Here is a 12,386-nt window from a genome sequence, read left to right as displayed (position 1 = left end):
ATTCCAGACACCCCACAAAGTGCTCAGGGCCTTCTGAGCTGTGCAGGGCTGGCCTCACAGTCTCTCTAGCTGTGGTTCCGCAGTGCACCCACCTCCCCTTCTCGTGCCCCTTTGTCCACTGACTGCAAACAATCCTCAGCCTTCCTAGACTCTCCCCTCAAAGCCACAGCCACGAGATTCTGTGGAGCACTGGGAGACACGTGGGTCAGGGAGAGAGTTCTCGCCCAAAGTAAGACCTGGAAAGTGGAGCCATGTTGAACGCCTACAGTTAGACCAACCCAGGCCTCCCAGGACCAGGCCCCTGCTGACTCTGTTCTCTGCTGTCGGAGCTCACAGCCGCCCGGGGAGTCGTGTGCCACAGCCCTTCTCTTTCCTCTTTACAGTGTGAGCACCTGGTGGGTCTTCTCCTGGACACGGCGGTGGTGTCCATGCCATCCTCAGGAGGGTCCCAGAGGAACATCATCAGCTTCTCTCATGGACAGTATTTCTACAGCTTGTTCTCAGAAACAATCAACATTGAACTGTTGAAAAATCTAGATGTTGCTGTATTGGAGCTCATGAAATCGTCTGTGGATAATCCCAAAATGGTAATGGATTTTTCCTTTTAATACAGTATATTTTCTTTAGTAATGCTTATAAAAGGGTTGCTGTATGCCTGAAATAATACATCAGTAAAACAAAGTGAGGGACTTCCCTGCTGGTCCAGTGGTTAAGACTTCGCATTCAAATGCAGGGGGTACGGGTTCCATCCCTGGAAAGGCCGGCCTGCCTTTTCATTCCCACCGGCCGCGGCTGGTCCTGATGTGCCGCAGTCCTCCCTGTTCATGGCTTCCATGGTCTCGAGGCTGAGTCCTCATTTCCCACGTGTTCCTGCTGTAGTCCCTTTGCCCCCTCAGATTGAACCTGTGCAGATCAATATATTTTTTTAATACATTTATTTATTTATTTATGGCTGTGTTGGGTCTTCATTGCTGTGTGCGGGCTTTCTCTAGTTGTGGTGAGCAGGGGCTACTCTTTGTAGCGGTGCGCGGGCTTCTCATTGCGGTGGCCTCTCTTGTTGCAGAGCACGGGCTCTAGGCCCGTGGGCTTCAGTAGTTGTGGTGCGTGGGCTCCAGTAGTTGTGGCGCGCGGGCTCCAGTAGTTGTGGCGCGCAGGCTCTAGAGCACAGGCTGAGTAGTTGTGGCGCGTGGGCTTAGTTGTTCCGCGGTGTGTGGGATCTTCCTGGACTAGGGCTCGAACCTGTGTCCCCTGCATTGGCTGGCGGATTCTTAACCACTGCGCCAAGGAATTCCAGATCAGTATTTAGTATATAGTTGATTTGTTTGCTAAACACAAAATTTTGAAATTTAACTTGGTCGGTAGACAATCAAAAACGAACTGTTGGAATGATCGTTCTAAGGGAGAGGCATGATGTCCTGCTGAGCTAACAAGCTTTATTGCAAGCAGTGCTGTTGTCTCTTGTGGGGAAGATTTTGTGGATTGTGCTAGAAGTTTGCATTTTTAGAAGTTTGAAATAAAATCGCAGTAGACCCACAACACTCAGGAAATACAGCATTTCGAGCTTGTAAGCTCTTCAGACTTACGGGGAAGAAACCATACTCATTTATCGCCACCTCCTCCCTAGCTCCCTCTACAGTGTGGTTTGTTTTTTTGTTTTTTTGAAAGCACAGTCTTAAAGGATACAGAAAAGGAGAAAAGACAAGAGTGACAACATTTTGGAAGCTAGAAAGCAAAAGGACAAGCAGTAACAGACTTCAGAGTCCGAGAAGGCTGCAGTGAGGCCTTGGTGTGCAGGCGGCCTGGAGCAGTGGGGGAATCGGGTGACTGTTAGCCGGCTCCCGTGGGCTCTCCCTGTCCTTGCGAGGTGCAGGAGGCTGGAGGCGCAGACCCTCTTGTCTGGGGGACCCTGGGCATAGTTGAGGGTAAAGATACCTTTTTTCTAAAGAAACATCTTTAGTGAAGATTAGAATCAAGTATATAACCTAGGTATTTCTTTAAGCAACGTAGTGAAGTTTGAAATGCTTTGAACCATAGCAAAAGCACTGTACTACTCCAGTGGTGAGAATCCCACTTTGTACTTTTATCCCCAAGTTTAACGTTAGTTCCTCAATTCTTCTGATCTTGGTTTCACACTGATTTTTTTTGAGCAGCCAGCGTGTTTCTGGTATATGCCGTAGTTTTGTGTTTTGCCATTTTTCTCTTGGGTTGTATTTTCTTTCTTTTTTTTTTTTTTGCGGTGCGCGGGCCTCTCACTGCTGTGGCCTCTCCCGTTGCGGAGCACGGGCTCCGGACGCGCAGGCTCAGCGGCCATGGCTCACGGGCCCAGCCGCTCCGCGGCATGCGGGATCCTCCCGGACCAGGGCACGAACCCACGTTGCCTGCATTGGCAGGCGGACTCTCAACCACTGCGCCACCAGGGGAGCCCTGTATTTTCTTATTAATTTGTAAAATTTCTGTATACTAAGTGTAGCAGACCTCTGTCTGTCATGTATGCAGAAAGTCCTTTTTCCTACTGACCATTTGTCTTTCTCAGTTGGAGTGTTTATTCCGTACAGAAGTATTTGGTTTTTTATAGTTAAAGAAGATACCAGTCTTCTTTTCAGTTGATCTGTTTTTCATGTCATACTTAGAAAGCCTTTCTCCATGCCAATATTATCCCTAAAATCTATCTGCCCATGTTTTCTTCTGTTACTTTTATAATTTCTTTTTTAAACAAATGGAAGTAATGCAAACAGCACTGTAGAAATATTTTTTCCTAAATAGATATATATTGGACAAACATTCATTCACAAATGGATATTTTCCTCATTAATTCAAGTTTCTAACTTTTTCAGATCCGAATCTCTATACAAATTTAGGTCGGAGGTTGTTTAATTTGTTACTTACCTATCTGTTTTTCAGCCAGTACCACGTTGTTTTAATTTCAGCAATTTTAAAATACACTTTAACATCTGGTAAGGCAGTGTTCCTTCTTAGTATTTTTGTTTTTCAGACTTCTTCAAGCTATACTTACACATTTTCTTTAAAGTGAAATTTAGAATCATTTTGCCAAGTTTCCTACAGCCCTCTCCACAACATACAGGGATTTTGAGTGGTGATACAATGTGTATAGAGCATATTTAAACCAAGGTGACCTCTTTAAAAAAATTAAGCCACGTTTTCTATAGTATGTCTCTCAATTTATCCAAACATTTATTCATGTTCTCAAATCTTTTTGAGAACTATTATGTATTCATACTGTTATGTAGAATGTTATAATTGTATATTGATTTTGTATCCTGTATCTTCACTACATTTTTAGATTAGTTTTAACAGTTTTTTGGTAGTCTTGAGGGTTTTCTATATATCCTATCATCTCCAGATAGAGACTGTTCTGCTTTTTCTGAGTGAAAGGATACCTTTTATTTCTTTTTCTTGTCTGACTGCTATGACTAGAACTTCCAATATTATGTTGAAATTGTGTTGAATGAAAGTGGCGAGAGTGGGCATCCTAGTCTTTTTCCTGATCTTAGGGGAAAAGCTTAACAGCTTTCCACTGTTGAGTATGATGTTAGCTGTGGACTTGTCATATATGGCCTTTATTACGCTGAGGTACATTACCTCTATACCTGTTTGTTGAGAGTTTTTATCATGAATGGACGTTGAGTTTTGTCAAATGCTTTTTCTGCATCTGTTGAGATGATCCGATGATTTTTAACCTCTGTTTTGTTACTGTGGTGTATCACCTTGATTGATTTGCAGACACTGGACCATCCTTGCGTACCTGGGGTAAACCCCGCTTGATCACGGTGTGTGGCCCTTCTAATGTGCTGCGGAATTTGCTTTGCTCACACTCTGTTGAGGATATTTGCGTCTGTGTTCCTCAGGGATATTTCCCTGTAATTTTCTTTTCTTGAGGTGTCCTCGTCTGGTGTTGGTGTCAGGGTGACGCTGGCCATGTAAAATGAGTTTGAAAGTGCTTCCTCCGTGCCCCCCTCCCCGCCCACTTCTTTGGCAGAATTTGAGAAGGTGTTAGTTCTTCTTTGATTGTTTCGGTAGAATTCGCTATTGAAGCCATCTGATTCTGGACTTTTGTTTGTTGGGATGTTTTGATTACTGATTCAGTCTCCTTGCTAGTAATTGGTCTGTTCAGATTATTTCTCCATGATTCTGCCTTGATAGGTTGTTTGTTTCTAGGAATTTATTTGTTTCTTCCAGGTTGTCCAGTTTGTTGGTATATAATTGTTACTAGTGGTCTTTTTATGATCCTTTGTGATGTAAGGATACCTTCTGGGGAATTAAGTGAAAGCCCGTCCAAGTTCTGAACCTTGAGGCGTTAGGCCATTTTCTTCAATTTGGCTCTCAGAACACAGTCAGCTAGATACACCCTCAGGCAGGATTTCAGACTGTGCTGAAAAGCCTAAGAGAAAATCAAGATACCGTTATCCCAGCCCAACTAGATCTACTTCCAGTGTCCTCGCTGCTGGTGAGCCCTGCCCGCTGCTCACGCTTCTGTCCGTTCCTCAGTGGGTACCGACCACTGTGAAGCACCAGGCGCTCCAGGAAAGGGCTTCTGAAAGGACAGGCAGGGAGAAAGCACTTGAAACAGAGATTATTCAGGAAAGGGCTTCTGAAAGGACAGGCAGGGAAAAGGCACTTGAAACAGAGATTATTCAGGACAGGGCTTCTGAAAGGACGGGCAGGGAAAAGGCACCTGAAACAGAGATTATTCAGTGAGATGGGGTGTAAAAAGAAAGAAACTTCAGAGGTGAGAGAAGACACTGTATCCGTGAAACAAGAATCGCTATTGAGAAAGAATATCAGAGAACAAGAAAGAAAATTTGTGAATTAAACATACATATCACAAATTAAGGATGAAGTGGATTTGGAAGATAAAATTCAGGAACTCTCATGGAGAGTAGAGTAAGGTTACAAATCAGAAAATGGAGAAGCGATGAGGAAACTTGGAATCTATCTACAAGGTCCAGCTCCATGGCCTCCACCCCTGACAGAGGACGAGCCAAGTAGAGGCTTCATGGATAACGTTTCAGGAATGACCATTCTGAGTTTCAGATGGAAAAGGCCATCGAATGTCCAGTGCATTGTATGGAAACAGCTCCACACGGAGCACACTTCTTGAAAATTTGAAACCTTAGGGGTTCCCCAGGAGAGAAGATGCTGAAAAGTTTCTACAAGAGAAAAAACCCAAAGGTCTTTCAAAAGGATTAGGAACCTGGATGACGGTTGTGTTTGCAACAGCAGAGTGCAGCCTGGGAGACAGTGAGCCAGATTTCGTGCACAGTTTCGGAAAGAGTACTTCTCACCTGAGTGGGAAGGATTAACGATTATGAGTGAGAGCCGAGTGCAGGTGTTTCAGGTGTGCCAGGTCCCCATGGGGGTCTGTGTCCTGTGCTCCTCTTGCTGGGAAGCTGCCGGGGGAAGTTCTCCACCGAGATGGAGCAGAAGCTGGGAAAAAGGAGGGCGTGGGGTCCGGGAAGTTTGCCGACGAGTCTCCTGGGGGCGGGGGGTGGTGACCTCCACTCAAGACCCGGACTGGTGTCCCTGACCCTCCCGAGGTGGTGCCCCAGAGATGGCTCACAGCCTCCCTGATGCGTTTGCACGTCTAGAGAAGACGTAGTGAATTTGGGAGAGTTTGATGACAACAGTGACAGTCACGTTGAGAACAGCTAAGGGGTGGGGGAGCTGGGGTGCTGTCCCTCTGCCAGGCGAACGTCCACGTACAACTGTCTGTACAGTCGGCCCTCGTGTCCACGGATCCCCCTCCTGCAGACCGCGCGGCGCCGTAGCGCGCGTTTCCACGTTAAGTGCACCCACGCAGTTCAAACCCGAGTTGTTCAAGCGTCAGGTACTCACTTCAGGGAGATCAAAATGTTATGTGAGGAAGGAAATGTGTGCTAGTACTCAGCTCGGATCATCTGTGAGCGGAGCTACCTGTCACAACAGCAGGAATATTGAATTAATCTAACCGAATTTAGGAGATCACTGTTGGGAAGGCAGTAGGACAGGAGATGTGCATGTACCTCCCTGTGCCCTTGTGTGCCCGTGTCCATGTGTCCCTGTGTGCGTGTACATGTGTGTGTTTCACTCTGTGCGTTTCCGTGTGTGCATGTGTGTGTGTGCTGTTTCTAAGCGTGTGTGTGTCCCTGTGTGCGTGCCTGTGTGTGTGTGCATGTATGAGTGCATCTGGTGGTGATGGTGACCAGAGAGAGCTGATTTCCCCTGCCATGGAGAATGGCCCCGACCAAGAAAACAACAGATAGCAGTTTAAGCATTATTTCATAAAGGGGACCACCGTATGCCTTTGTGGGAAAATTTACATGTTAAGGTGCTGTTTTCAGATATGAGGAGTTGTGAAGTAAACAGCTGTTCTAGGAATAGCATCTTCATTTTCCAAGAATAGCTTTGAAAAATGACAGTAAATTCTGTTGCGTGTCTGTCAGCCTTGATGGTAAGAGTTCTTGCTTCACCCCGCGCTGTCTCAGGTGAGCGCCGTTCTGAATGGCCTGTTGGATCAGAGCTTCCGGGACCGAGCCAGTCAGAAGCACCAAGGCCTGGAACTGGTGGGTGCCATCCTGCAGAGCTGGAGGAGCTGCGGCCCGTGGTGGGCCAGGGATGCTGCCCCGGACAGCAAAATGGCCGTGCTGACCTTGCTGGCAAAAATTCTGCAGGTATTCTGAGAGACCTTGAAAATGTAGCTGCGTCTGTCGCTTATGTCTTTAAAAATTCGATGGAGGCTTCTTGAAAAGCTCATTGGTTTGACAAATAAAAAATAACTTGGACAATTGCTGATTACTTTATATTTTATACTTTTCCATTATTTTACGTAATTATCTTTTATTCTCATTTTCATTTCTTATTCTTTATCTTCTCAGTGTAGCTTTACGTGCATTGTCTTAGCAGATAGTTTTAAAATATTTCAGAACAGGAATTGTTGAAATGCTGTTGGCGCCCAAGAACAAATGTATAGGTCATTTCTGAAATTTAAAAACGGAAAAATGTATTAAAGGAAATTAGAGGCATAATGTAGAAATGTGTTTTCATTTTCCCTCCTTTAGATTGATTCATCTGTATCTTTTAATACAAATCACAGTGCGTTCCCAGAAGTTTTTACAACGTATGTTAGTCTACTTGCTGATCCGAATTTGGGTCTACATTTAAAGGTAAGTGGTTGAAAAGATGTTTTTCAGATTATGTTCTCCATTTTTTTTCCTGTTCTGTATTTTTGTGTATTTGTGATATTTTCTGTTTTCTTATTATGGAAAATTTCAGACATATTCAGAAGCAGAGAGACCAGCACAGTGACGCCCGGGTACCCGTCACCAGCTTCTGTGGCCCTCAGTCATCTTTCTGTTAATTAATAACAGAAAATATCTCTCTTACTTTTAGGGTCAAGAACTTAACAGATTTTGTAATTTTAAAGTCCTGTAGTAATTAGATTTTACACTCCAGTAAAGTGTGGCCTTCCTGAAAACCATCTTTGTAGTGGATCATGAGGGTATTTCTTTGGAATTTTCTGCTGTATGTGATTAGTCAGGTTTCACATTTCTCAACATGAGGAGGTCTGGGAACTGACCTGCTACCCAAGGGAGGAAGGAAGCACACCGAGTGCTCTGAAGCCCTGAGTTCCGCAGTCGCCCCGTAGGGTATTCACAATAGTCTTTTCTCACAGAACTCAGGCCGCGCGCTTCTAGTACAGGCTGCGTTTGCAGAGGAGATCCACACGCAGAGTCAGGCTGCCCTGTCCCGGGACAGCCCTGCCTCAGCCCGCGAGCCCGAGAGTGGAAGCCGAGGGCCAGGCCGCGTCTTGCTGGTGGGTTTGACGCTGCCGAGGAGGTGTCCTGAAGTGGGCCCGGAGTGCACACGTGTGGTGCTTTCTTGGCGCAGTCTTTAGAAAGCAGTCGTTGCACTCGTGTGGAATCCCTAAGCCAGTCTCATGTTGCGCTCGCTCTGCAGGGCCAGGCTGTGATTCTGCTCCCATTCTTCACCAGTCTCACTGGAGGCCATCTGCAGGAGCTGAAGCACGTTCTCGGGAAGTTCATTGTTTCTAATTTCCCTATGAAGTCTGAAGAGTTTCCCCCGGGGACTCTGCGATACAATAACTACGCGGACTGTATGAAAAAGGTTAGTTTTTAGTAGTTGCAACTAAAATTAAGCACTGCTTGTTTCCTGTTAACATTTCTTGGTGAAAAGAAGTTAGTGAAATATTCAGAGTCAGAGAGTGTTCTAACTCGAAGGATTCATTTTAACTCATTTTGAAAGCTTGTCTGTGGGGGCCGATGTGTACCTGAATCCTTTGGGGCTAATTTTTCTCCCATTTAAAAATTGTGAAATATTTTATGTGTAATGTATAAGCTTTGAAGAATAATACCGAAGAGAGCTAAGAAATAGAATATCACCTATGGTGCAGTTTCTGAAGTTTAGTTGACTAGTGGTCATTTGAGAAATATCTAGTGGGTATCACTTAGTTAATATACAGCGTAAGTTCCCGAAACACCGGGGGCTTAGCCAAGAAGCTAGGTTCTCTCCCTCCTGTACAGTTCTAGATCCTCTACAGGGACCCTGTCTCCTTTACCTTCTTCTTTTCTGTTGTCCCCCACACGTAGCATCTACCTTGTCCAGGTTGGCTGATCCAGCTCCTATCTTGTCCGTTCTAGCCAACAGGAGGGAGGAGAGGGCAGGAGAGAGCATCCCTTTCCTTTAAGGGCTTAATCCAGACCTTGCACGTATTAATTCTGCTGATAACCCACTTGCCACATACAAGCGAGTGAGACTGTGAATGTTCTTATTTTGGGCAGCAGTATACTCAGCTAAAACTCAGGGGCCAGCCAGCAGGGAAAACGAGAGAATCACCATTGGAGAGAGGGTAGGTGGTGGTCGCCCATACTCGTGATGGACTCAACAATAATAAAGATACTGTCTTGTTTTCAAGGAGCTTATAGTAAAGTAAGGAAGAAACGATGATTAAAACACACTGTAATAAGTGCCAGGGTAGAGATACACATACTCTCCAAGGATGTCTGCACCAGTGTATCCCGTCCACATGTTTTTATGGTGTGACTTTCCGTCACATGGGGAAAAAAGAGACGTCATACATTTTGAGCAACGTAGTCTGATTTTTCTCCTGTTGCATATGGGTTGTCCTTAAGGACTCGCTAGTAACAAGAAAATAATGCAGTGGAAGTGATGCTTGTGATTCTGAGTCTAGCCTTAAAAGGTTTCCAGCTCATTCCTGGGTCTCTGGTCTGTGGGACCCAGTCACCATCCTGTACAGAAGCCACGCAGCCACACGGAAAGGCTGTTTACAAACCACCCATCCACGTGGGTTCTCTCCTCCCTACCCTGATGTGACTTTTTTCTTTCCAACATGCAGAGAAGTTGGAAGAATAGTCAACAAGCATCCATATAACCGCCTCTTGTATTCAGCAGTTAACTCTTTGTCCGGTTTGCTTTGTCTGTGTGTGCGTGTGTGTTCTGACTGAAACGCTTGCGAGTTGGCTGCAGACATCCTGGTGCTTCACTCCTGAATGTTGCAGCAGCCGTTCCTGGGAGGCAGGCACCACGCTGATACCAGGCCCAAGAAAATTCTCGCTGCTCCCAGACCCTGTGCTGTTTCGTGCACGGTCACGTTTCTCCAGATGTCCCTGTGTTTGGCTGGATTTTTCAAACCAGGATCTAATTAACGATTGGCTCGAATGTCATGTCTCTGGTGTCTTTAAATCCAGGACTGCTTCACCCCCATCCCTTTTATTTCTCTGCGACACTGGGTTTTGGAAGTAGCCCGAGCGCGTCTCTCGGATGCTGTCCTGTTTGTCTGATTGCTCCCTTGAGGTGCGTTTTGGCTTTCCTCACCCTCTGTGTTTCCTCTAAACTGGAAGTTAGGCTTCAAGCTTGGCTGTGAGATTCAGGCTAACCCTTCTGGCAACAACCCCACACCTGGAGGCAGGTGTCGTGCACGTCCCCTTGTGAGCGACCTCGCATCTGGTGGCCTGGTTGACGTGGTAACCTCCTCATTTCTCTGTCGAATGGTGTGTTCTTTCTGCACCATCATGCTGGTACCATCTGAGTTTCCTGCTCCCCAGCAATCTGCCAGCAGATGGTTGTCACGTCCACAAAGGTTCTGGGTAGATCTTTAGTACTTTCCCTTAACGTAAATGCAAGTGCAGACAGTCGCGGCACCTTTGAAGAAAGATTCCAGTCTAAGAAAGGTGTAAACCAACAGGAGAAAGGAACTCAGAGGGAGCAGAGGCAACAAGTCGAGATAAGAACGTCGAAGAGACTGTTCAGAGCAGCTTCAGAGAGGAGAGACAGTGTATCAAGTGCATGAACTAGAACAAGAAAGCGCTCTTGGAAATTAAATACACAAAAGAAAAATTTAAAAACCTTCACCAAATGGAAGATAAGATTGCAGCTGTCTCCTAGAGAGTAGAGCAAAAGGACATGGAGATGGAAGATGGGAGGTGAGATGAGAACACTGGACCCACAGCCTGGAGTGTGTGTGCTGTGCAGTGAGGGTGGTGTGAAGGGCGCACGCTGCCGCCCCCAGAGGGCCCAGAGCCGAGGAGAGGCCTTGTGGAGGTGAAGAGAGGGCCCCAAACACGGTTGGAGGAAGAATATCTGCAAAACTTTGAGAGAATCAAAACTCAAATATTTAACGAACATTGTTATATGCCAGGCATTCCATAGCTGCAAAAATGACATATATTAGCATTTGTTAATCTTTGTGAAATTGTTATAATTTGCTTTCCCTTTTTATTTGAACTGTCAAAAAACAAATCCAATGCAATTATTATCATCATCATCGTCATTATTATTGGTGTGTGTTTCTTCTCTAGCTTCTGGATGCATTGGAGTTATCGCAGAGTCCCGTGTTGTTGGAGCTGATGACAGAAATTCTTTGTCGGGAGCAACAGCATGTTATGGAAGAGTTATTTCAATCCACTTTCAGGAAGATAGCCAGAAAGTGAGTCATTCCTCGTCTGGGATTCCAGGAACCATATGTGTTTTATTTCTGTGGGAGATTATCATCTCTGTTCTTGAAAACGATGAGTGCATTATTTCAGTAGATGCAGATAAAGTTTTGACAAAATCCAGTGCTCATTTACTCATCGATGATAAAACTTGCAAAAGATCATCTATGAAAAACCAGTAGCCAACAAAATAGTTAATAGTGAAAGGCTGAATTTTCCTCCAAAGTTGGGAACAAGGCGAGGACGTCTGTTCTTTTCTATCCAACATAGTCCTGGAGGTTCTAGCCATTGCAGTCAGGCAAGCAAAAGAAATAAAAGGCAGTCAATTTGGAAAGAAAGAAGTATAACTGTTTCTACTCACAGATGGCACAAGGCAGAGAATCCTAAAGATCTACAAGAAACTGTTCGAACCAATAAACAATCATAGAAAATTTGTCGGATTCAGAATACATAGTATTCTAATGTCAGTGGTAGTTCTGTTTATGAACAGAGAACGTTTGACACTATAATTACAAATGTAATACCATTCATAATGGCACCAAAAAGAATAAAACACTTGGGAATAAACTTGACACAAGAAGCACAAGACTTGTACAGCAAAAATTACAACCTATTGCTGAAGGAAATTAAAAAATTAAAGATCTAAGTAAATGGAGAGATAGTCCATGCTCATGAGTTGGAAGATGCAATATTGTTAACATGGCAGTTCTATTCAAATTGCTAGGTTTAATGCACTCCATATCCAGATTCCAGCAAGCCTCATTTTTCGGGTACAGGAATTGACTGGCAGTTCCTAATATTTATATGGAAATGCAAAATACCCCTTAACAGCCAAAACAATTTTGAAAAAGAGAGACAAAATTGGAGGATTTTCCACATCCCAGTTCTAAAACTTACTCCAATGCTACAGTTGTCTCTGTGAAAATTAGTTAATATTTTTTAGTTTTAGAACTTTTAAAAACAAAACAAGTAAATTTCAATCAGTGGCAGTTGTTATTTTTTTTTTATGTTCACACCGTTCCCATCTGTGGCAGTGGGAGTCCATGGCGGCCGGCTCCTAGGTTCTTGGGCAGCCTTCCTTAATCTCTGATGTCTTATACATGTCTTCTGGCTCAGCAGATCACCGCAGGCTCACCTTGACCCAGAGTCAAGCTGTTTCTCTAGAGAGCCCCGTGAAACGGCACCTAGAGACCACAGGCTGGGTCCTCGGCGAACTTAGTGCTACTGGGTTATAGCACTACTACTGGTTAGTGCTGTACTGAGGAATAGTTTTGTTTGTATTAAGGAAAAGAAAAATATCCTGATACTTTCCTTTCAATCTTAACGTTATGGGTTTTTTATTACTTTTGTTATTTTTCCCTTACATTGTAGATTTTAATTATTTTCTGTTCAGTGTTGTTTTTAATAACATTTCACCAG

At 44.6% G+C, this 12,386-nt stretch overlaps 1 protein-coding gene across 4 annotated transcripts in view; it reads left to right on the top strand.

Moving 5' to 3' along the window:
- The window catches only part of PRKDC (protein kinase, DNA-activated, catalytic subunit), a 150,914-nt gene that overhangs the window by 66,301 nt on the left and 72,227 nt on the right, over window positions 1–12,386 (top strand). For all 4 annotated transcript variants that reach the window (XM_060035361.1, XM_060035360.1, XM_060035359.1 and 1 more), the window contains 5 exons: window positions 384–587; window positions 6,483–6,668; window positions 7,056–7,160; window positions 7,954–8,121; window positions 10,833–10,960. In XM_060035361.1, the coding sequence (XP_059891344.1) occupies window positions 384–587; window positions 6,483–6,668; window positions 7,056–7,160; window positions 7,954–8,121; window positions 10,833–10,960 (791 nt within the window). The remainder of the gene's footprint in view (window positions 1–383; window positions 588–6,482; window positions 6,669–7,055; window positions 7,161–7,953; window positions 8,122–10,832; window positions 10,961–12,386) is intronic.

The sequence above is a fragment of the Delphinus delphis genome, chromosome 17 (genome assembly GCF_949987515.2).
Source record: "Delphinus delphis chromosome 17, mDelDel1.2, whole genome shotgun sequence".
NCBI classification, from domain to species: Eukaryota; Metazoa; Chordata; class Mammalia; order Artiodactyla; family Delphinidae; genus Delphinus; species Delphinus delphis.
The sequence above is the reverse complement of the archived record's forward strand: the minus strand, read 5'-3'. Positions and strand labels throughout refer to the sequence as shown.